This window comes from Lepidochelys kempii, chromosome 1 (genome assembly GCF_965140285.1).
Source record: "Lepidochelys kempii isolate rLepKem1 chromosome 1, rLepKem1.hap1, whole genome shotgun sequence".
In the NCBI taxonomy this organism is placed as follows: domain Eukaryota; kingdom Metazoa; phylum Chordata; order Testudines; family Cheloniidae; genus Lepidochelys; species Lepidochelys kempii.
Window position 1 is genome coordinate 194,407,639 of NC_136380.1, and position 25,559 is coordinate 194,433,197.

The following is a 25,559-nucleotide window of genomic DNA, read 5'->3' on the forward strand; positions in this document are numbered from 1 at the left end:
AATGGAAAACTGTTAACAAAGGACAATTAGCTTAAATACATCAGAGTGAGTCTCAAAATTCTATTGTAACTGTTTAAAAATTCAAATTCTGATAGTTTCTGTGCTGGAAGTGGTCCACACAAGAAGTTCACACTGAATGGATTGTAGACTTGATATCTTACAGGTTTTATTTTTGAGAAAAAACACAAAACAAAACTTTGCAGCAAATATATAACGTATCTCATTTTGTTACAAAGTGCTAGTATCTTACTGAGGAACTGGTTAGTCTATGATTTTTAGGTGGCTTATGGAATGCTTGCGTATATTTTTTGTATTCAAACTACACTTTTTCCATTTGAAAAAAAAATTCTGTTTTGAAAGGATTAGTTGCATATTAAAGAAATGGACAAATAGTGGGAAAATGGGTCAATGGTGTAGAGTGACAGTACTCTCTGAACTGGTGTGTTACTTCAGTAGGTAGAAATATTCCTTTTCCATGTCATCAGACAACAAAAGGACGTGTCTCTCTCAACTGACAGAATGTAAATGTAATGCCATGCAGCTGGCAGACACAAGGCAAGTGAGAGCTGGGTTTCAGAAGAGGTCTTATGCAGTTTAAAATATCTAGCTAAAAAGTTGTTTTGTGGTAAGGACAAAATGAAAGCAGACAAAAAGACAGAATCTGAGTAATGAAGCAAAGATAATCAATCATGTTTTAGAGTTACTGTGTAATCGAAAAAGGATGGTGATTTAAAATTCCCCAGTGTAACAGACTTAAAATATTAGGTGGAAGATTTAGAGCTCTCCTCATAAGAAGATATACCCTTGGCATTTCTCTTTCATTATAAGAAGCCCTTCCTTTTTTCCATGTGATCTCTACATCCCTGTAACATTGCCTGTATCTGTTCAAATCCTGGCATGTCTTTGTAGGGAGCCTAGAGCTTTCAGACATAGGAGACGAAGGACAGCTCACATGTTCCGCTCCCTTGTGTAAATGTGGACAGAATAAGTATTTAAAAAAAAAAGATTGAGGGACTCTCTCCCACTGTTTTGGACTCTCTTATATGCAGTTGGTTCTGCTGTCATAGGTATAAAGGGCTTCCACTGGTTTCAATAGGCATGGACCTGCTGTGGCCAGGAGAGCACACATGCATTCACAAAACCCTCACCCACAGTTCCCTGAGTATTATCTTCTATATACTATCCAGAGGGCACAATCTTGCATTCCTTGCACACCAAAAACATCCCACTGAAGTCAATGGAAGTTTCAGGTCTATGAAGAGTGGAGGATTGGATCCCAAGAATCTACATTTTCAAGCATATATGGGGCGGGGGAAGGAAGGGAACTGTGTGGACTGAATACAATCCAAGTTCAAACGGGGCTCAACCTGGTTGTGGCTTGGACGTGCTACCACAGTATAAACCCTAAGCAATAATCATCATCCGTATTACATTTTAAAACAAGGACCTATTTTTAAAACATAAATCCCTTGCTGTCCTAGGACTACCGATGAAGTAAGGGCTTTGTTACGTAAAGATGACGTCAGTTAATTGTCTGTGGGCTGTAGATGAAATGTGCAACAAGGTGTGGAAGACGAAATCCAAGAAAGCAGAGATAGACAAAGGGCCTGATTCTTCACTGTGCTACTCCAGTTTTATACTAGTGTAATTCCACTGAAATCAGTGGTGCTTTGCCAGCATTAGCACAGTAAGGGCCAGATCCAAAGATCTGTTGAGATCTGTAGGGGTCATTCCACGGATTTCAATGGTGCTGGATTAGGCCCCCAAGTTTTAAAAAGAAGCTGGAAGCTCAGCATATCAGTCTAAACTACGCTGGTTTGGGCATATTTTCTGTGTAACAACAACAAATATTTAAAACAACAACACTCCCAGCCAACATACTTTTGACTGACTACCAGAGGAGTTACACTGTTGGTTTTAAAGAAAACAGAAATTATAGTATGCAGGTTGGACGATCTAGCCCAGTTTATGTTTTTGAATAACCTGTTTTTTTAGGGGGCGAACAAGATTTTTCAGTTTAAAAAAAACAATCTGAATTTTAGTAGAATTCATTCACTGCCAGACTAATAAATTACTGCATTAGTCACATTAAGGTAAACAAGCACTTGATGATCTTGAAGCAGGTGAAATATCAAAAAAACTCAACTTTCTTAAAGTATCTATTTGCATCCATTAATTTAAAATGGGAAATTATTTACAAGTACATATTGGATAGCTAAAATAGAGTGAATATAAAGTAATTTATTTGAAAGGTTGTTTTCAAATATTTTATTCAGTTTCATGATCACAGTTAATGTACTTTAGCGTGTTAGACACATGAATTAACATGTGCATTTTAAAAAATATCAAATTAGGTATAAGTTTTTGAAGAAAGGCATTTTATAAATGTGATTATTAACTTTAACTACACACATCTAAGAAGGCAAGAGCTCTATGAGACCACTGAATGGAAATAATTACTACAAAACATGTTTACACCAAACTTTAGAGCAAATAAAGACAAATTATGGCCCAGAAGTCAATGGAATTATGTGTGAGAATAAAGGTTGAAGGATCAGGCCCTATGAAAAAAGACATTAGAAATTCAGTCATGTTTCAACTGTTGATAGACAAAGACCTGATGGCCAAAGCAAACTCTGTTTAGGGGTAGGATTTTCTAACGTGGCTAAGTGAGTAGCTCAATGGGGTTTGTATTCGTTACTCACTTTAGACACTTTGAAAAAATCTCACCCTACCATGTGACATGCAAGGGAAAGATTGAAACCTATGAAAATAAAGTTCATAAGACAGTGTGAGAAACCTCAGGCTGTCTAACAGTTGAACTCCCGAGCGTAAAATACTTAGTTCATGGCAAAAAAGTTGCCAGTCACTGCTCTGCATTACATTTCTTTGGTCACTTTCAAAGTTCCAGCCCCTGGTGTGAAGATGATTGTTGTTTTACTTTTGTGAGTAAAAAGGGTAGGATTAGAGTGTTATTTTAGGAGGCATGTTTAGCCACATAATTTCTATTTCAGATTGTGAGGTAACACACATCTTTTTCCACTGAAGCATATGGAGTTTCTACCTGGTACTTGATAACACAGTCAGAATCCAGTAATTAGAAAATAATTCTCTGGAAAAACTTAATGAATGTTAAAATGTTAGTATTTGTTCAAAGTCCAATGTAAATTAAGGTCCCAGTTCATGAAAACATTCAGAGTCAGGACAGCACACAAACACATGCTTAACATTTAAGCACGTGCTGAAGAGTTTAGTAAGTTTGAGTTTACGTACTTTGCTGAATTAGGGAATAAAATTGGTCCTCTCTGGATGGCTGCCTTAATGAACTGCAGACAAGTTTAAGGTACAGTGTGTCCTCTCTACATTCTTCTTCAAAAAGATGTCAATTTAATTATTAGAAAATTAGCAAGGCTAATTTGGTATTTAATTGAAAAGCATAAACCTCACTGTGACTTTTTATTGGGGAATTGAGGGGAAGAGGTAAACTTCTCTGTCACAGTCTAAATGCAAATTTACAGCTCTATATGTCCTGAAATGCCTTAATGTTCTGACAGTTGTAGATGACTCTTTCGTACATGTACAAGGTAGAGAGAGCTAATGCTGGAAATATTACAAAATGTGACAAAGGCATCTAGAAACTCTACAATCTAACAAGCACAGGAAAAAATTGTCTAATGGATAAAACATGGTTTATGACATATGAGTTGCACAATTATGTTTTCAGGTGAAATCATGATATAGTAAATGTAACCCACTAAGTATTAAAAGCAGCTTTTGGATTACTCCGTTTCCTTTGGGAATATCTGAAGTTAATCACCTGATGAGCTCTACATTTTCTGTTGTCACAAAAACCATCTTATTGAACCAATAAGAGCGAAATGACGATGTCTGACAATCTATATGAATAGGACACAAAAGTCAAAAGCATAACAGCAATATAAATAGTACGGCTTTCACTGTATATTTTGTGTTACACTGTTCCCTCTGTATAAATATTGTTCTTGGAAATTAAAACATACCATGATATAAAAATGGCATTGATGGCTGAACAGATTACATTCCATTTAAAATGAAAACAGAAAGCAAATGGAAGTCAACGAAAGTAGCCTTTTAGCAGAGGAAGCCCTATTAAAATTAGCATTCATCTGGGGAGGTGCAGCCAACAATCACCGTACACAATAGCATCATGCAAACCCAATGAATCATTTTTCAACCTATTTTTTCTTTTACAGAATGTAAAGCCTTTTACCTCTCCTTTGTTGCTGTCACTTCACCATGCTGAGAAGAGGCCTTCTTTTCTCTGACACCCTCTCAACTGTCTCAAGTCTATGGCTTCAGAGCATATTCCAGTATTTGTCCAGTAGCTAAATAGGCAGCCCAGTTTAGAACTGGTTCACATTAATGCCTCATACTAGAAGATGTACCCTTTATCATTAAAAGGTCATCCAGAGTAATGAATGTCCTTTTTCTGGGGCAAGTTACAACTCTCTTGGGTTTCAACCATGGATGCAAAGTGGCAATACATAGAGTCAAAGACTGCACAGTGCCTACCAGTTTCATGCTACACAGACAGAGTGTCACTCAACTAAATAAGGGGGGAAAAAATGACAAAAGAGTTGAAATTTAAATACACACTCATATGGTTCTGTCATTCCCTTGTCCCTGCTTCCTTTCCCAACCCAATGTTTATTTTCTATTTCAAACCTCATGCACCGACACTATAAACTGGGAATTGAAACTAACAAAAAATCCTTGCTCATGACTTTGGGACACTGAATTAGTATAAAAGAGCATTCAATCATCTTAAATAAATATATTCGATGTCTGGAATTACAGCACATTCAAGGGATAAATACTGCCATAATTACAACAGCATGATTTAATCTCCATACCATTTTTGATCAATTCTGGTCTAATCTGGACTATAAGACAATGTGGGGATCAGAACCTGCATCTCAAATGCTCTGCAGAACATTCTTCCCGTATTCGTTTACAGTACTGAAACAATTAAAAAAAATTACAGTATTTTTCTCCCAGCTGCTTATGTCTGTAGCTTTAGCTACTATAATACACTTTGTATACCTCAAAACAACACATAAAATAACAAAGATCACCAAATAAATAAAAGCAAAAGAAAACTGGAACAGTACTGCATTTTATACTTGAGACAAGATTCCTCACTTCCACCAAGAATTCAGAGAGGACTGGGATAATTGCTTTTTGTTTTTTAAAAGAAAGATTTATACATAGGTTCAGATCCAGAAATTAAGTTTAAATGCGAAAATATCAACAGGTTTAGCTAAGTGAGAATGGGTTCAGTAAAGAATGATACAACATAATCAGAATAAACAAAGCAGAAAAGCATCATATTTTGGTTTGCTTGAGATATACATAAGGTGCAACAATTTCTTCTCTCGAGGCATTTGTGGACATATGTCAATGGGTGAAAGTATTTGCTGGTATGCTGAAGTACATATCACAGCAATAAAATTTTCCAAAATGAAAGGAATGGAAAATAATAAAAATTAAAAAAACAAAAACAAACCCAATACAGGAAACTGTTGGTCTGAAATTTTCTTGTGCTAACAAATTTTGTTACCTGAAAATACTGCTACCCCTTCCAGTAGATTCAGGGGAAATTCTTGCTACTGAAATCAAGACATCACTCCGAGAACCAACAAAGGCAAATGCCTAATGAACTATAAAGCTTTGCAGGATTTCTGCTACTCTCAGTGCCTAACTGCTTAAAAATTAAGCATATCTACAAAAAGGTTTATAAGTATCTGAAAACAGTCATATCCAGTACATTGACCCAGCCCCACCCCCTCTCTAAGGAAAAGCAGATCAAGTAAGATATTGATTCACATAGAAAAAGTAATTTTTTTTTGTTTCTTTTAAAAAAGGTACCATTAATATACAGAAATATCTTAAGGAACAATACTGAAATTTAAATTGAAGAATGATGGGGTGCTCTGGCAAAAAATATATCTATTCTAGTGGGTTCTAGAGAAATAAGTTAGTACCATTGTCAAGGTGAATGGCCTGCACCATACAATATTTGGATTTCAGCTAATTATAATTTATAAAGTGGTCCAAAACGCCAACAGCCACCTCACTGTGACCCAACTGTTTTAAATGTTGACAGTTTTTCTGTTTTGTTAAAATAATTTAGAAAACGTTAATAAAATTTTATTAAAAATATTGCCACATGCTACAATGGCATAATAGGGAGCTCTTTACCAGTCTTATTTCTACCTGAATTTTAAAAAGCCTTTTAACTCTCTCATTACTATTAAACTTTATTTCCTTTTTCTTCCCTTTCTCCAACATATCTTCCTCCAGCATCTCTGAGGGTAATATTTTACATGCATTTTAAACATATTTTCTCAGCTATCTGCTTTTTATCAATACTTCATCGTTTGTTACAATGTGTGTGGTATGTTGTATAGCATTTCCCAACATATAAACTGAAGACCTGCACTTATCTACAGCAACAAAAGGCTAAAATCTAGCAACTATTAATAGAGTTACTCTCCATATGGCTATTACATCAAATTAGAATTACAAATCCCTCCCCACCCCCAAAAAACACATCAATTCAGTCAAGTATAAATAAGAATGCCTGATAGAACCATGTAAACTCTCATTATTTAAAGACTTAATTAAAGAGCTTCAAACTCAACCTAATACTATCAAAACTTCAGCCAGTATGAAGAAGACTAACAGAAAATTATTGCTGGGGTCCAATTTGGTAAATCTTTGTGCTATGATGCAAAACGTAGGGAAACATCTTGTGCTATGAAAGAAGTACCCTGTTGAATTTGTAGCTTCCGATTAATTTCTAGTAATCATTTTGCATCTGTTGGTAGGAAACAACTGCCTGGCTTATGCAATATTTTAAGTCAACAGAGTGAAGATATAGTCCAAGTGATACACTTGGTGCTGGCTTTGGGGATGTATTTATGAGAGCAGAATACATAAAGAAAACAAAAGCAAGGACAGGAACTGGCAGGTGGATCTCTGCTTGATAGCCTAACTTTAGTCAAACATTATTCTTCAATCATGGTTTACTTGCATACAACTTACCACTTTACCAGCACAAACTAGAACTGGCTCTTTTTATACAATCTACAAAGCCAATTTAGATTGTGCACAGTAATTACAACAATTCCAGTGTCTGTCAAATGTAAAAGGTATGTATATCAGTGTGCATGTATACTGAAGTCATGTCTTCAAGGTTTTCAGAATAGTGAAGTAATACTAAGGTCACTTCTGAACAATGTATTTGTAGTATTTTTTTTTGTTTTTGTTTACATGAGCATTTCACCCAGTCATTTTAGACCTCTATGCAAAATAAAGGAACCCTCCAATGCATGAAAGACCAGTCCATAATCTGCAGTATTGTTCTTTCCCATATGCCACTCCTTTTTCTAATGCAAATCATTCTGGTTATTCAATGCTAAATTAAAAAAAAACAAACAAACAAACTCACTCAACACAGCCTGTCAGAATTTTTGCCAGTAAACTCTACCACTGTGGTGGCAAATATAAAAGTGCAGAACATCTGGACCACATGGTTGAGCAAACACCGCTAACAATGGTACATCTGTCCATGCTGCCTTGAGTTCTCCAGAACAGGTTTTTAAATTCATTCTACAATATAAATGTAGGCATAACCTATTATATAAACCATCTTAGAACTTAAATCTTCATGTACAAAAATGACTAAGAATATCTAATAACTAGTGCAGTGCGTCAGTGTTTTTTTTTGTTTTGTATTTTTGTTTAGAGTAACTAGGTATTATATGAAACTAGTTTCCATACCCTCTGGATGCTGTGTGAGCTACTGTAAAGGCAGCCTTTTTCACAGAAACCACCTATTTACTGTTTAAAAGCCTTCAATAGAAAGCAAGCTCCAGGATCATTCCATTTCTTTTCATTATTAGTCAAATAACACCACCTTCCTAGATTCTGGGTTCCAATTGGAGGACTTGGCCCAAGTTGCTAACTTCTGGCTTCAAGTGAAATCTGGGCCACTCACAGCAATAAGCACTTGTTTGCAAGTCTATATTTTCCATCATATGGACTGACTAGCTTCCCTTGGTAAAGACAAGGCTAGGATATTAGGTAAAGCACAATGTTTTACAATAAGGTGGAGCTTCACTGGTCGGCGCAGGAAATAAGCACCGGAGCCTGAGACATTTCTTTTGGCTGTCCATCACGTGGGAGAGGCGCTGCCTTCTGACTTCTAAAAAAAAACAAACAGAGGAAAACATCCATAATTATATGGAAAATGGTAGATTTTTGAGACTAGAAAGCATGAAACACGTGGATGAAGTCATTTTATTGTCTTATTCTACAGAACCATAAATTGCGGTTGCACTAATACATTATCTATTTTGTGGCATGCTACAAGGAAATAGGCAGAGAAAATGTCCTATAAAGCCAACGTGAAACAAATTGGAAGTCTTGATGGCATCTGACTAGGCACAGAAGCACAACAGAAAATACAGAGCTAAACAATAAAATTACAGGCACACAAGGGCTGCTGTTCATATTGTGACACAGCCGGAGACCTGAGAAACAAAAGAATATTGCTTACTTGTGGCAAGAGAACGTAAACACACAATGAGGCACATACTGAAAATAAACATCTGCTATGGATATGAATTAAAGCAATACGGTGAAATACTTCCCTCATCCCATTTACACTTACTGCATTTCAGGAAGCAGTAAACAGCTCATTCAATAACTTGTGAGTGACAAAGTATTTTGGTTCCTCTAGAATCTGCTGCCAACTTTTCATGACCAACTCCAGCAAAACCTCCATGTTGTTATTATATTTATGTTAGTTTGTACACGATACCCCTGTTCAGGACTTCGTAAAGACAAACTCCAAAAGAAGTCCATGTTCACCAGTATTATGTGCTGGCATTCAACATAAATCGTGGAAGCAGATGGACTTTGGAGATTTCATTTCTAGTTCATCTTTTAAATTTGCACAGAAAGCCTCTCTCTGCATTTTAACTACAAAAATAGTGATGACTTGTGAGGTTAATGTAACATATCAAATACATAGTAACAAAAGCTTTGGGCCTATGTAACCGAATGCAACCTTGTATTCACACCCCACATACTAGTGTAATAATCTTTGCACAAAATATGCCCTGTGAGGTATCATTTGAAAACTAGTAACTCACTGGTCAATACTATCGTGGTGAAACGTATGTAGCAACATTATACGTAGAGTTATGAGTTCCCTCCATATGAGGTTGGTAGCACATGTTCAAACCCACATAGCCCTGATTAGGCAGCAGGTCTATCTTACACAAAGGAGCATGTGTTTACCTCAAGTTTCTATAAGTAGTAAACAGGGTCCCTGAGACAGCAAGAGGGAGACAAGGCAAATCTATATGTCAGCATACACAGGAGAGAAGAAAAGAGCATGGGTGCACCTTCACCCCCTCCACTTCAAGGAGGGACTGGACTATAAAAATGAGGGGCAAACACACACCAGGGAATCTCACTCTCTCTCTCATTCGCCTAAGACAACAAAGGATACTTCTGGGGGAATTCTGTGTCAGTGTGCGCACATAATTCAAGAGCCGTGCATAATTTTTTCCCCCACAGAAAATAACTTTTACTGGAAAGTTGCTGAAGTTCTGCCTTTTTCTCACCAGAGGTCAATGTTGGGCTAGAACAGAGCCTGCACTCCCAGACAGCCCCCCGCTACCATAGGGAAGAGAGAGGCTGAGTGCCTTCTTCACAGTGCCTCTCAGTCCAGGTCAGGAGACACGGGATATGGGGAGACAGACAGCATGAGGCACATGGGGCTGCTGGGACAGGACAGGGGTTCATAAGGGCTAGTGGGGAAGGACAGACTGGGGCAGGGGCTGAATGGGAGTGGAGGCACAGGGCCACAGGGGGAAGGGAGTGCAGGGCCTCATGAGGGAAGCAAGGTGACTGAGTGGGTACACAGAGACACATGGGAACAGGGGGTAGATGGTGCAGGGACACATGGGGGAAGGGGGTGGCTATGTGGTGGCACAGAGACACAAGGACAGGGGGAGGAGGTGCCGGGACACATGGGGATGTGGGGGTGCAAGGACACGGGGTGGGGGGGAGAACACATAGGGATGGGGGCAGATGTGCTTGACTAAATGGGAGAGGCTAGAGGTCAGCCAGGGTCTGTATGGGGAAAGCTCCCTAAGAATCCCTCCCCATGTTTCCTCCCCCAAAACCCGTTCCATACTTTTCCACCCATACCCAACAACCCTCCACGGCTCCTTCCCAGCAATTACTTCCCTCTCCCTCAGCGCCTCCTCTTCCCCCGACTCCCCCAAGCCTTTGCACTGCTTCTGAGGGGTGTGGAAAATATATTTCTGTATTGCAGTTTAAACGAATTATTACTCAGAGTTCTCTATTAATATGCCTAGCAAGGAATCCCGAATCTTGTTTGTTGTCTGTATTGTTACAGACATACTTCCTGACATGTATTTTTAAATAAATTGCCAAAATAATTGAAACTGGTGTGATTATACTGTGTTATTTTGACAAATAAAATACGCAGAATTTTTCAAATGTTAAAGTATTGTGTGCAGATTTTTTAATATTTTGGTGCACAATTCTCCCAGGAGTAAAAGGAACCAGACTGATGGACTTTTGGAGGGATTCTGACCAGAGAATTTGGTCAGCTCTGTTGCAGGGAACATGTGGTAAGGATTTTACCTAGAACCAAGTCTAACCTGTTAAGTTTTAGTTACTAGAAAGCATTTTATCTTTATTTCTCATAATCATTTCTGACTTTAACACCTTACACCTGTACTCACTTCAAATATCTCTCTTTGTAGTTAAAAAAATTTGTTTCATTCTTTCATCAAAACTAACCCAGTGTTGTGTTTACACTGAATCGTCTGGTAACTCCAGTAAAAGTAGGAAACTGTTGTTCACTGACCCCCTCACAGAGGCCATGGAACTTTACTGTCTGAACTGTCCAGGAGAGGCCTGGATAGTGCAGAACACACATTTTGGGGGAAAAAATCTGGAAATGGGAGCGTGTTAGAGCCATCCTGCAAATGATAACCAAGGCTGGTGGAAGCCAAAGTGTTGACTGGAGGATGGCTGGCAGGCTGTAGCTATACACAGACACTCAGGGTATGACCTGCATGCTGTCTGTGAGAGGCCCAGGTTGGGAAAGCATTGGGAGGAACCCAAGGTTGCAGAGCAGGTGGTGACACAGACCCTCACTGGTCTGGATTGCACCCCAGACTGTGACAGCCTCATTCTCCTTTTAAGTTACTTTACACCACTCTGGGAGTGTTAAGGTGCCTTAAAGTGCGTGAAGGTGCAGATGTGTTTTGCACCCATTCTAAGGCACCTTCACAACTGCCAACGTAAGGGAGAATTGGGTCCTTTGTATTTAGTAATGACATATGCTAGGTAAAGGAAGGTTACTGATCTTATAACAACTGGAGTTCTTCAAGATGTGCTGTCCCTATGGGTATTCACTGTGGGTGCACACTGTGACTGCTATTTGCACTTCCTGATATGACTGTCCCTCGAGGAGCCAGATGTCTAAATAGAGTAATACATGATAGCATTAATGGCATAGGTGTACTGCCACTACAGACGTGACCTCTGTAAAAACCCGCGGGGCTGCTGAAAGGACAAAGTGGAGCACTTTATATTGGAAATGGTCTCAGCCCACCATAAAACGCAGGTATCTCTGGGTGGATGGCGCATCTTAAATCAAAAACTGCAAACCAGTCACCTTCATTCAGAGGGAATTATGACAGCCAGGGTAATCAGCCTGCATCCTGAGTGGCAGATGAAGACATTCAACTGCCTGAGGTACAGGATGGGTCCACCCCTCCTCCTTTCTGGGCATTAGGAAGTATTTGGAATAAAAGCCCTTCCCCTTGTGTTAAGGAGTTACTGGCTCTATAGATGGTAAGTGGATTAGGGAGTCTACCTCCTGCCTGAGAAGCCTCTCCTGTGAAGAATCCTTGCAGAGGAACAGTGAAGGAAGTTTTGGAAAAGGGGTAGACAGGAACTTGATTGTGTTGAGGTGTTGTCTAAGACTCATTTGTCCGTAGTTAAGTGCTGCCACATTGGAAGAAAACAGGTCAGACGGCCACCAAAGGGGGTGGGGAAGACTGGTTGTGTGAGGACTGGTTGATGGCTCTTGAGTGTCCCTCCAAATGACAGCTTGATAGACGGCTGTGTCTCGAGAAGGAACTGTGGTGGAGCAGTGTGTCTTGCACGCTATACCATCTGGCACTTTCTCAGTGGCCCATAGGACTCCTGGGGATAAATCAGCTGTGGGCTTGGCTGGTATCTATACTGTGGCAGTTTAGAATATTTTCTGTGATGTGCTGGGGTGTATATTCCAGAGGCACCCGAGTCTTTAAGTGACTGAAGTGATTCATCAGTTCTTTCAGTGAAAAAGTTGTTGCCCTTGAAGAGGAGATCTACCACCACCTGTTCATCCTTTGGGAACCCCAATGCCTGCAACGAAGAAGCCCCTCTAACAACCACTAAGGTAGCCATGGAGTGAAAAGCTGCCATCAGTGAAGCATGAAGGGATTACCTGGCCTCCAGTTTTCCTTCATCTAGAATAGCTGGAATTGGGGCCTACATTCCTGGGGCAATTTACTGATGAACTCAGAGAGACTGTTATAGTTAATAACGTCGTATTTTGACGTGGGTTCCTGGTAGTTTCCAACATGGAAGAGTAGAGTGGCTGGAGAAAAGCTCTTTCTGCCAAAGAGATCTAGTCTCTTGTGATCCTTGCACGTACTGTGGTGAAATGTATTTCACTCTGTGACCACTTGGACAAGCACGGAGTTTTGGGTTTGGTTGTGAGAATAAATATTCTGTGCCCACAGAGGGAACAAAATACTTCTTTTCAATCTTCTTCGGGGTAGGAGCACAAGTAGCTGGTGTAACTTCTTGATGATATTTTTCAAGATTTACAGGTTGGTTCAGAAACGAGAGCCAAAGCTAGAAGCTTCTTTGCCTCCATTTATCCTTTTGATTTAGTTTTTGCTCTCATGAGACCTTTGTTTGAAAAATCAAATGCTTTGATTGTATCTTTGCAAATTAAGGTCTTGGACATTGTTACAGCTTCTTGACTGATATACACCATCTTAAATGTCTGAACCAGATTACAGAGGCTTATATCAATTCCCAAGTTAAGGCACCAGTATTACTGGGAAAGAAGATATTTGATTATTTGCAGGTCACCTACTCTGAGGAATATGACCCCGAGCAAGAGTACAAAATGAGTCACTGTCCAAGCCAGACCCCTGCTTGGTTTCGAGATCCTACTAATGCATTCACAAAACAGACATATTTGAAGAGATCTACGGATTTGAAGTGCAGCAAGTGCTCGCAGTTATGGTGCAGGAGATGGATCCGGCTTATAAGGAGAAGAAACAAAAGATCCTTCCAGTTATCACCTGCCTGAAAGACCTCAACACAACAAAATGAGAAAACTTCACTTAAGGATTTCCTTTTTGCAAAATGCAATCTTAACAGCTGGTGATGGAATGGACTCAGTCCAAACACATGTTGAGAAGAACTTTTGAACAAATTTAGTTTGCATGAACTAATCAGACATTCATTTGGGCTCAAAAAGGGACTTTGAAATTTGTGGACTGCCTTAATTAGCAAAGACAATCACTGTAACTTCTACAATAAAAGACCAAAGCTTTAGCTGGATGAAACTGGTTAAAAAGATGCCAAGATCTACCTCGAAGACTGTTTGTTCTTTCTTGCTTGTGAAATGGACACAGATGACTCCCTGCACATGGAGAAAATAATGGAAAAGTGGAGTGCAATTAAATCACGGAAAATTTCTTTTGATTTCAAAACATATAAAATAATTATTACTTGCCTGTTTTGTTGCTTCATCATAGGCTGCAGGACTGCTGGTTTAGTTAGCCTGCAACCCTGACACTATTCAGTTAAATTCTGGGAACAGTTTGGTAAATTTTTTAGACTTCACCCCCAACCCCCAATTTGAGATCCTAACTGGTACCCCCTGGTGTGCCAAATGTCATTCCAACATCACCTCATTAATAGGGAGTGCCACTTTGGAGGGAGCCATTGATTTAGGAGCTTGTGTGTGGGATCCTGAATCTCTTTCAGTGGGATCTAAAGGGTTTTAGCAATTCTCCGGAGAAGTTCTTGTTACGGCCTGTAAGCATCTGGAGGGGTCATCCCTTCATCCAGAGATGAAGATGATGCCATCAGCAGCTCCAACAGAGCTGGTTGCTCCAATTCCTCTGGAAAGTGTTCTGCTGGTGGTGATCTCTGTCAAGAGCAGAGCCCCGTGTGGTCAAAGTCTGAGAGTCGATAGTAAGTGTCCCAAGCACTCCAGTATGGTCAATGGGCAGGATCATAGGGGTAGGGACAGACCCCTTGGGGGGTATCATTGATCCCTGTCATCAGGTATGGGTCCAGCAGATATAAGGGTCTCCGGGATGCTTTAGAAACCCTACCTGGGCTGATGCCCAGAATGGGGACTTGTTGGAACTGGAGATATTGGCTCCTGCTCTTCCTTAGAGTAATGAGATGTCTGACTCAAATGGTAGCTCTCCAAAGCCATACTCTGGTGAGAAGCGTGCTACCAGCATGGAGCGTCCCCAGCTCTGCTAGTGGTCAGGATTGGTGAGTGATGGGTGGGGAGTGCAGTGATGTGTCTCACTCGCACCAGGTCCAACAGGATCAGTGAATCCTGGTCCGTGTAAATTGTCAGGTCCTTGAGAAGGGTGTACACTAAGGTGTGGCAGGAGGAAAACTGGCCAGAATCGTCGGTATGGGATCTGTCAATGCAGCTTGAGGTACAGTGTCATGAGGTACTGCTGGTGGCAGACGGCAAATATTCTTGACTGTCCGTAAACAGTTTCGTGAGTAGTTTTGGGCCACTGGAAGCTCACGATACTGTCAGTGCTGGCCTGTCTTCCCCATGAGCTCCAGGCACATCGCTCCAGGGTGTGGAGTCTCACTTAGTCCTGAGGAAAGGGGAGTTGCCACCCTCTTCTTCAAGGACTTATGGGACAACTCTGTCTTCTTATGTGGGTGTTTCTCTCTACTCTCATTGTGTTTCCTCTTAGAGGAGTCGTTGGGCCTGCTTGAAGATGCCGGAGGGGCACTGGTGGGAGGTTCTGGTCAATGCGGCAGAGAGCAAGAGAATCCCAGATCAGATAAAAGCCCCATGGAGAACTCCATCAGATGCCTGAACTCCAGGGACTACCTGCTATGAGGGGGAAAGGATTGGCAGATGTCACATTCTGATGGCAGTAAAGGTAGCTCTCATGCAGGTCACTTACTGTAAGACCCAGCAGGCAAGGCAAGGCTTGAAGCATGAGACCTGGGGCTTAAGCACTCAAAACGTTGGTGGAATAAGGGAACCCCTTGATCCCTGTTAACTAACTACAACTTATAAATTGACTAACTATGAGAGAAAAATGATAATAAAAACTGTTTATAATATGTACAGGTTAAAGCCCAAGTATGTTCGAAGGCTATGGACATAGGAGAGTCCCATCCCAGATGTGAGTGGTAGAAAGGAACTGACGAGTCAGTCGGTCTGTGCCACCTCTTATGCCCTCAGTTTGCAGCATGAGGAGGTGCAGATATGGAACTTTGGACACTGCTATGGAAGAATTTCTGGTCCGGAGTGTTTAGAGTACATGCACACCCACAGTGAATACCCATAAGGACCATCCTCAAAAAAGATCTCAAGCTGACCAGAGCTGTTCCAGAAGTGTTCAGATGAAAACACTGTGGTATTTTCCAATCGACTCTATTTAGAGAAGAGAACTTGTTTTCCATAGCCTCTGGGGCTCTGTAAAATTAATTGTTAACTAAATATAGGCCACCAAACAAAACATGTTAAACACAATAACCTTCCTGTGCTGTTCTTCCTACAACTCCCAGGTATCCTTAAAGTACTTTACACACAAAGAAAAGGGCAGAAGCAGATACTTGTAGGACAGCATGGGGTATAAGTGAGGGCAGAATCTGGCACACCAGATCCAAGTCTGTATTTTGTCTTCCATTCTCCAGGTCTGTAAGAGGCATTTGCTTAGTTTCTGTTAGAAACGAGTTCCCAGGCATTGTTTCCAAATGTGATTGGAAACCGAACAGCGATTTGTCCAACCACTGCTATATCTACATGTTTGGTATTCAGACAATAGGCGGGGTGAAAGTGAGCCGGTATGGTGTACCGGTAAGAAGCCGTTACTGACCCTTATGCAGCCCACATTAAAGTGCTGCCGTGGCTTTTGCCTCCCCCGTTGGTGGTGCTTTTAAATTTTTGCCCAACGGGGACGGGAGGGCAGGGCAAAAGGGCAGCTGTAGAGCCCCAGGTGGTGGGGTCCAGGCAGCGCAGATGGGCTGCCTGTGGGAGGCTGACCCCCCCAATCCTGCCCCTTCAGCCTGAGGCCCTGCCCCTTCCGGGGTCTGGAGTCAGCCCCCGTACTGGTAAGAATTTATTATTACTTTCACCCCTGACCACAGGTAACGTGTTACTTGGCCACTGCTATTAGGGAAGAATAAATTGGGAACAAAATAAGAAAAAAAAAAAAAAAGCAAGCCAAAAAGTTGAAGTAGCCCAACATCACTTCAGAACAGGCACTGCAGCAGTGAAAAAGGTGGGCAAGGAAGTCTTGGACAAATGAAGGGAATGAATAAGACTGAACCAACTTGTACTCCTTTTCTCCAGTGTAAATCGAGGCATTACCCTGGAATCAGAGAAGTTTAATTTACACCACTAACTCAGAACAGAATTTGATACAGCATCTCTCCTTGTCTCTCTTTGGTCTTTCATATTGCTACACATGCAAGGAAGAGGAAGTTGTTTCACACCTTTGCTTTTGTTATTAATAGGGTGGTTTTCTGCAGGGCTGGGTAGAGAGACCAAGGATATCACAGTGTGAAAGCTTTTCTTATGAGAAATGTCTTTTTAAAAGAAAATGACTTCTGCAGAAGATTGAAGTCTTTCTGCAATCAACTAAGACTTATCTGATTTTTGTTCTGTGTACGTGTGATTTTCCAAATCTCCTTGCAATTGTCAAATACACATAGCTGAATATTAAAACCAATTTTATTAACAAGGGGAATATTGACCTGGCCCATGAGGTTGTCCGTACTGTTTCTAAAGGTCAGCAGTTGGCAAGACTGTCAACGTCATGAAATGATTTCTTTGGGCAGATAGTTCACAAGAGTTCCTTGAGCACAGCTGGGAGTGTGTCCCTCAGCCCCATTATGGATAGGGCCCTACCAAATTCATGGCCATGAAAAACAGGTCATGGTCCGTGAAATCTGATCTTCCCCCCCATGAAATTGTGTGCTTTCACCCTATACTATACAGATTTCACGGGGTAAACTAGCGTTTCTCAAATTGGGGGTCCTGCCCAAAAGGGAGTTGCAGCGGCATCACATTATTATTTTAGGGGGGTCATGGTATTGCCACCCTTACTTCTGCACTGCCTTCAGAGCTGGGCAGCCGGAGAGCAGCAGCTGTTGGCCAAGTGCCCAGCTCTGAAGGCAGCACCCCGCCAACAGCAGCATAGAAGTAAGCAAGGCAATACCATACCAGGCCCCCTTTACTTCTGTGCTGCTGCCTTCAGAGTTGGTGGCCGCAGTGTGGCGGCTGTTGACTAAGGGCCCAGCTCTGCAGGCAGCAGTGCAGAAGTAAGGGTGGCCACATCATACCGTGCCATCCTTTCTTCTGCGCTGCTGCTGTTGGCGGCTCTGCCTTCAGAGCTCAGCTCCCGGCCTGCAGTCACCAGTCTCCAGCTGCCCAGCCCTGAAGGCAGCACTGCTGCCAACAGCAGCGCAGAGGTAAGGGTAGCAGTACCTCAACCCCCTCTACAATAACCTTGCGACCACATACAACTCCTTTTTGGGTGAGGACCCCTACAATTACAACACTGTGAAATTTCAGATTTAAATAGCTGAAATCATGAAATTTATAATTTTAAAAATCCTATGACAGTGAAATTGACCAAAACGGTCAGTGAATTTAGTAGGGCCCCAATTATGGAGGAAGGCACTAACATTCTCATATAGACCCAGAATTCCCCACTTGCCTTCAACAGCTGGGAAGGACAGGGGGTCCACCTCCTAGACAGTGACCTGTGGCACCAAGAGAATCACCACGTGCCTGTGGCCTTTGACTGAGAGGAGACACTTCTGGCAAAAGTCTCATGCTCAGCCTGACCAACTGCAGCTGATTTGTTCTTTTGACTCTTGTGCTGTCACTGTGTGGGAAGTGAAGAAAGGTCTCTTTGCCTTCACCACAGCTTCTACCAAATCTCACAGGGCAGAACTGTTGTACGTGGTGCAAAGCCTGGTTAATCTGGGCTGCTCCTCTCCATGAAAGCACAGAATGTTCTATGTCTTGCAGACAAAAGCACTTGGACGTCCTCAGCACTGCCTGCTTCTGCCTTGCACTGCACAGTTGTGAGGGAACAAGTGCCAAGCCTTCCCTGCTGCCGTCTCAGCAAGCCAGCGTTGCTCGCTGTGATTCTCTTGGTGTATTATTAAAAGGCAATATCACTGGTAATTAAGCCAGTGAGCATTTCACCCTACTAAAACAGGCAAATGCTATAAACTAAGCACTCAAGAGAAGCAGCGGTGGAAAGAAATGACAAAACCAGTTGACTCAGATGTTACAGCTTTCACATGCATTCTGAGTAAGAGGGCTGTAATGCAGAATCCTGTCAGACAACACTGGTACGCAGCAGACACTGACCTGTGTACATTTTCCATCGCTGCTACTTCTGCTAGAGCAGCTAGGCTAAAGAATGCAGACACAGTCGGCATGCCTGGCGTAATACTGTGAGTGTCCTCTGCTTCTGCGCTTCTAGAGCATTCGTCGTTGCAATCGGTCTCTGCACTTGATGCTTTTTGGAGACTACTCTGTGGTAGCTCCTTTGGTTTTTCCTCTATAACAAAAGAAAAAGTAAAACTTACAGGCAGCGGGGCAACAAAGTCAGCTACAGCTGTGTACTGAACAGTGCTTAGTATAGAGGTGTTAACATGCATTTTTTCCATCATTAATTGAGGCTTTATCATCTGTGTAATCCAAGTTTACTAATAAGAAAAGGAGTACTTGTGGCACCTTAGAGACTAACCAATACCTTAGAGACTAACCAATTTATTAGAGCATAAGCTTTCGTGAGCTACAGCTCACTTCATCAGATGCTCTAATAATAATAGAGCTTATGCTCTAATAAATTGGTTAGTCTCTAAGGTGCCACAAGTACTCCTTTTCTTTTTGCGAATACAGACTAACACGGCTGTTACTCTGAAACCAAGTTTACTAATGGGGCTCTCTGCCTCCCTCTAATGGATGGACGACATAGAAGTTTATGCTATGCATTGCGATCTAACACACTTGGATTTTTTCGCTCAGGCAGTGGAAGCTCATGTCTTTAAATCCAGAGGTCCCGAGTTCAATCCCCACTCTTGACGACCTACCTAGGGACATCACATTACCCCTGTATTTATATACACTACAGGGCCCAATTTTACATCCACTAATTGCACCCACTGTGCAGGCACAGTACCTTCGCTTTGCTGGACTGGTAGCATGGCACCTCAGGAGAGGTAAACTATGTTCCAGCACTCTCTGTGTGCCTCTTCCACTCCTCATACAGAAGTTTAGAGACAGATTTTTTTTTTGACATCTAAAATTTTTGTCCAACAGTAAATTGCCTATTTGAAACTTATTGATTCCTTAGATGGTATGACCCAATTGGTACCTGTTTTTACAGAATTATTTTTCCAGTACAGGCTTATGACCTCTTCCCTACTAGGGGTACGTTTCCCTATTAGCTTACTTATACCTCAGAACCACTCTCAATAATCTAGATTTATCATAAATTTAGACTTTCGTCTCCTTACCCTGAGCCCCTCCTGCTGGTGACACTCGGCCATCTGCTGTCCGAACAAGATGCGTGATCTTCGTTTTCCTCGCTTTCCTCTTTTGGCTACCAACCAAGGGTTCATGCAGCAGTGCTGGCTCTGGAGTATTTGGGACAGATACAGAAGTTTTATTCTTCCGTGCAGGCTCACCGGGGGTTTTGTCTTCTGCAAGTATGGCTGAAATGGGACAAGTCAGTTACAATTACAAGTCGAACGTAAAACACTAGAATTGCTAACTATACACACATTCATATCTGTCTGCACATGACACTTACAATTCTCACTAATGGGACTGCATGGTATTTGCAGGGCTCGAGTCATGGAAGTGTTTGTGAGCTGCACCCTGTGTTTTGGGTTTGTAAGGAACAGTACTGGACCAGTTTTTGCAGGTTCCTGTGAGGTTCAAGTTTCTATTGTTTTAAAAGGATCTAGTGAGTACGAACTGTGACAGACTCGCAATATCCTGCAACATCCTGGACACACCTTGTGAAATTAAGAGAAACTTTATTGAATTAAGGCTAATATCTTTGGGGTCCATTGTATTAAAAACATAATTGTGCATGTTATTGGGGAACTGTACGTAACTCCTCTAGGAAGTGGACCCTAATGTCATTCCTCTGGTTTTCAGTCCTTTGAAGCCATCCCCTGAAGAGGTTCGCATATATTAGTTCAAAGTGGATCTCCAGGGGCCAAGAGACAGAAAAAGGATTTTTGGATAAATAGCCTGGTTTTAAACAGGCTCAAGGCCTTCTTCCTGATCCAGCAAATGGGCAGGCCCCATGGTCCACGGCAGGCCCCAGTCCTTAGTGTAGGGTTGGAAAGACTGGGCTTACGGAGGACCCATAAAACTGTGAGCTGAAGTTGTAATGAACTTGACATCAGAAGGATACTCCTGGGTTGGGGGTTCTGAAGGACTGCTCCTGCCAGAGCTTATGTAAGTGTTGGGGATTAGTCTGGTAAGCTTACTGGCATGCATGTACTGGCAAGCTTTTATTGTTCTCTGTAGTGTTTTTAGCTTAAGAATTAAATAAGTTTACATAAGAAGTGCTATGTGGCACTTTATAAGAGAAAGTTACTTATCTTACAATAGCTGTTCTTCGAGATGTGTGGTTCCCTACCTGTATTCCACTGCAGGTACGTAAGTGTGCCATGCCTGGAGCTGGACATTTCGAAAGCAGCATTCATTGGCCCACACATATGCAATGGCTCACCTTGTGCCTCCAATGCAGGGGATAAAAGGTGAGGTGGACTGACCACCCCTCCAGTTCCTTCTCTATTGTGAATCAGAGAAGATCCAAAGCAGAGGGGAAGGAGAGGCGGGGTAGTGGAATACAGAGCAGGATCACACATCTTGTAGAACCTCCAGTTACTATAAAGGCAAGTAACCTTCTCTTCTTTGAGTACTGGTCCCTATGTGAATTCCACTTTCGGCGATCGACAAGCAGTACTCAAAGAGGAGGAACATGTGAGGTTGTAGATGGCAGAGCCAAATGAAGGACCGCCATTACAAAAGATGCTGAGGAGTCCTGTACCAAGGCATGGTGACTCGCAAATGTGTGGATGGTGCTCTATGTAGATGCCTTGCAGATATCAAGTAGAGGCATCTCTTGAAGCGATTCCATAGACATTGCTTGCTCTTACCCCAAGAGGAGGAGGAAAGATTAGACAACTGATAGCAGAGCAAAATAAAGCCAAAGATTCCTTTTGAAATTCTTTGAAAGGATATAGCCTGACCCTTTCTGCTATCACGACAAATAGTCTAGGAGACCTTCTGATTGGTTTTGTTCTCTGCAGGTAAAAGGCCAAGGCTCACTGAACATTGAGGGGATGGAGCCTCCCTTCTACTGGGGATGCGTGTAGTTTTGGGAAGTGAATTGACTGGTACAGATGAAACTCTGAGACTACTTTGGGGGTGAACATAATGAAACTTTGTCCTTACGGAATATTGTGTAAGGAGGATTTGCCATCAGTGCTTCAAGCTCACCAACCCCCTTGGCTGAGGTGATGGCTACCAGGAATGAGACCTTCCTGGATGGTAGAGACATGGAGCAAAAAGCTAATGGTTCAAAAGGAGACTTTGTGGGTACTGAGAGAAAAAAGTTAGAGTCCCATTGAGCGTAGGCTTTTTTATAGACAGAAAGGTTCTGATTAGGCCATTCCAGCATCTGCTACTCATTGGGTGCATGAAGATCAAGTAGCCCTATGAGGGTGGATGGTATGCACTGATTGCTGCCAAGTAGACCCACATGGCGCTGATAGACAAACCTCCTGTCAATAAGGAAAGAATATAGTCCAGAAGGAGAAGAATATCTGCAGCCTCTGGGGGTATAAGTCTTCAATGCACCCAAACAGTGCATTCCACTAGTGCATTCCACCAGTGCTTCCACTAGGCTAGGTAACATTTTCTAGTGGAATCCTTGGAAAAGATGTTCTGTACAGCTTGAGAACATGATCACTCTGAGGATGACATCCATCAAAAAACCAGGCTCTGAAATTAAGTGGATGCGGGTTGGAATGCTTGAACTTGTCATTCTCCAGGTGAGGAGATTGAGAAATGTGGGAAGAATGATTGGTGCCTGAAACAACATACATAGGAAGTTCAGGAATCAAAACTGACTGGGCCAGTTCAGTGCAATGAAAATGACTTGTGCCCTGTCCGGCCAAATCTTGCGTAAAACTTGAGGCAGGGTGGTAGTGAAGGGAAAGCATAGTTCAGACAATCTGACCATGAAAAGAATAGAGTGTTGCCCTGAGAGTGGTGACCTACAGCTCCTCTGGAACAGTATACACTGCATTTCCTGTTTGGGAGCCCAACAGATCCCTGGTGGGTGTCCCCATGGAGCAATATATTGTTCGCTACGGAGTCGCATAATTCCCACTCATGATTGACAGTAAAGTGTCTGCTGAGAGAGTCCACTAGGACATTCTGGTTTCTTGGGAGGTAGAATGATGACAGGGTAATCTGGGGAAGGGGGGGGAGAGGGAGGGGAGAGAGAGGGGAACGCGACGCAGTGGGGAAGAGGCGGGACCGGGGCTGGGATTTGGGGAGGGGTCCAATGGGGCGGGGAGGGGGCAAAGTTGGGGCAGGGACTTCAGGGAAGGGGTTGGAATGGGGGCGGGGCAGGGGTGGAGTTGGGGTGGAGCCAGGGGGGTGCGAGCACCCACCGGCGCCGGGGAAAGTTGGCGCCTATGACCCCAGGGGGGCGGAATCAAAGCCTGAGGCCACCCAAATCCCACTGCCCCAGGCAGGAGGATGGGGCCAAAGCTGAAGCTCAAGGGCTTCCGCCCCAGGCGGGGGGCCTGTAACCGGAGTCCCAACACACAGGGCTTAAACCCTCAGGCTTTGACTTTAGGTGGTGGGGCTTGGGCTCTGGCCCCAGGCCTCAGCCAGTCTAAACCAGCCCTGGTGACCCCATTAAAATGTTTGAGAACTTTGAGAACTGACTTAGATATTCAACCAGATAAATTGATCGTACTGCCATGGGGAAAATCATAATCAGGGTTTATAATGGACTCCAAAGGCTTGAGAGCCCGAGCTGGAAGATCCACACAGCTATTTTTAATGCGCTAGCTCGACCTTCACTAACACAAGTTTGTCTACTTGGGTTGGGAGGTTTGCGCCCAGTTGCAGTGTAGACATACCCTGAATGGACAGCCTCCTCTTTAGATGTCCTATTTTGGGCTTTATGAGGATTTAGTTGTAAGTCAAAAGTGTAGCTAACACTTGGATTTGGTGACTTGATCTTAATTTGACCTTATTTTGACAATCGTATTGTTTAATCCTTAGTTTAGAGGAGTCTGTAGTGGTTTAATCAGAACAATATGTTTTCTTGATCTTATTTTTGATTGTTAGCTTGAATAAAATGTATAAAAATATACTGAGTCATATTGCTTTCAAACAGTTTCGATCAGAACCACTCAGAATCCATGTAGGATGGCTCCCCTTGAAAGTAACCCTTTAGTTCTCACAATACAAAATAGTAAAAAATCCAACAACTACAAAAATAAAAACCGAAGAAAGGAGAAATAGGCAATGGTTATAACAGAGGAAGAACCAGAAAGAGGTTAAAAGCCATAAGAAAATAGGCAAAGGTGAAGGTTAAACAAAAGAGAGTAAAACATACTTAGGTGTGGGCTTAAGAAACTGTGCAAAGTTTAGGCCCAGGGCTAAGTACATGATTCTCTCCCCATACAGTTCAATCTGAACAGGTAAACATCAAGTGATCCATCCCCTGTTGCCCATTCCCAGCTTCTGGCAAACAGAGGCTAGGGACACCCTCCCTGTCCAGCCTGGCTAATAGCCACTGATGGACCGATATCCTCCATGAACTTATCTAGCTGTTTTTGAACCCTGTTATAGTCTTGGCCTTTTCAACATCCTCTGGCAAGGAGTTCCACAGCTTGACTGCCTTCTGTGAAGAAATACTGCCTTTTGTTTGTTTTAAACCTGCTGCCTATTAATTTCATTGGCTAACCCCTACTTCTTGTGTTATGAGAAGGAGTATCGAACACTTCCTTATTTACTTTCTCCCCACCAGTCATCTGATTTTATACACCTCTATCATATCCCCCCTAAGTTGTCTCTTCTCTAAGCTGAAAAGTCCCAGTCTTATTAAATCTCCTCATATGGAAGCTGTTCCAGACCCCTAATTGTTTTTGTTGCCCTTTTCTGTACCTTTCCCAATTCCAATATATCTTTTTTGAGACAGGGAGACCATATCTGCACGCAGTATTCATGATGTGGGTGTATCATGGATTTATATAGTAGAATTATGATATTTTCCTCTTATTCTCTATCCCATTCCAAATGATTCCCAACATTCTGTTTGCTTTTTTGACTGCTGCTGCACACTGAGTGGATGTTTTCAGAGAACTATCCACAATGACTCCAAGATCTCTTTCTTGAGTGGTAACAGCTAATTTAGACCACTTCATTTTATATGTATAGTTGGGATTATGTTGATTCATTTATCAACATTGAATTTCATCTGCCATTTTATTGCTCAGCTCTACCCCTTTTACAGTGCAGTGGTTGGGAGTAATCCCCACCTTCCTCATCCCCTTCCCCACGAGGCTTCCTTAGGGCTCACCTCTGCCACTATGTCTACAAAGCACAGCTGGCTGACAGTGGCTAGGAAGGTGATGTGGTATTATCCTCCCCTTCCCACTCCCAATTACTTAGTACCACTGTTTTATTGGAATTAAAAAAGAAATCTCTTTCACACCCAAAGAAGAAATAGCTTGTATTAGCAATACCGTGTACAACATGACTAAAATGAGACAAAATCCAAATAAGTGCCCAGTGCAAACAGGGTCTGCACATCCCACGATCCTGCAGCTGCAGAATTTGCCATGGCGTTTATCCTTGCTGCAGAATTGCACTCCACACTTGCATTGCACCGCACCGCCACCCACCCACCCCCCAAACAGAATCTCCCCCCGGCCATGTGGGTTATAGAGCAGGGGGGGCGGAGGGGAAGAGGTGCAAGAGGTTCTTTGGGGGTGAGGGCACGAAGAAACTGGGGTCCTGAAGGACCTTCTGCCATAATATTATGAGCAGGATAAAAACAGAATGGGTATTTTGTACATTTACATAGGATATATTATAAAAAAAATAG

At 42.2% G+C, this 25,559-nt stretch overlaps 1 protein-coding gene across 8 annotated transcripts in view; it reads right to left on the reverse strand.

The window, feature by feature from the left end:
* Window positions 1–141: 141 nt before the first annotated feature.
* Window positions 142–25,559, reverse strand: part of BBX (BBX high mobility group box domain containing) — a 199,704-nt gene continuing 174,286 nt past the window's right edge. For 5 of the 8 annotated variants that reach the window (XM_073306507.1, XM_073306518.1, XM_073306468.1 and 2 more), the window contains 4 exons: window positions 19,921–20,118; window positions 18,767–18,959; window positions 13,754–13,804; window positions 142–8,248 (listed from right to left, as the gene is read on the reverse strand). In XM_073306507.1, the coding sequence (XP_073162608.1) occupies window positions 8,161–8,248; window positions 13,754–13,804; window positions 18,767–18,959; window positions 19,921–20,118 (530 nt within the window). In that variant the 3' untranslated portion in view covers window positions 142–8,160. The remainder of the gene's footprint in view (window positions 8,249–13,753; window positions 13,805–18,766; window positions 18,960–19,920; window positions 20,119–25,559) is intronic. The other 3 variants (XM_073306538.1, XM_073306497.1, XM_073306528.1) reach the window with 2 other exon arrangements.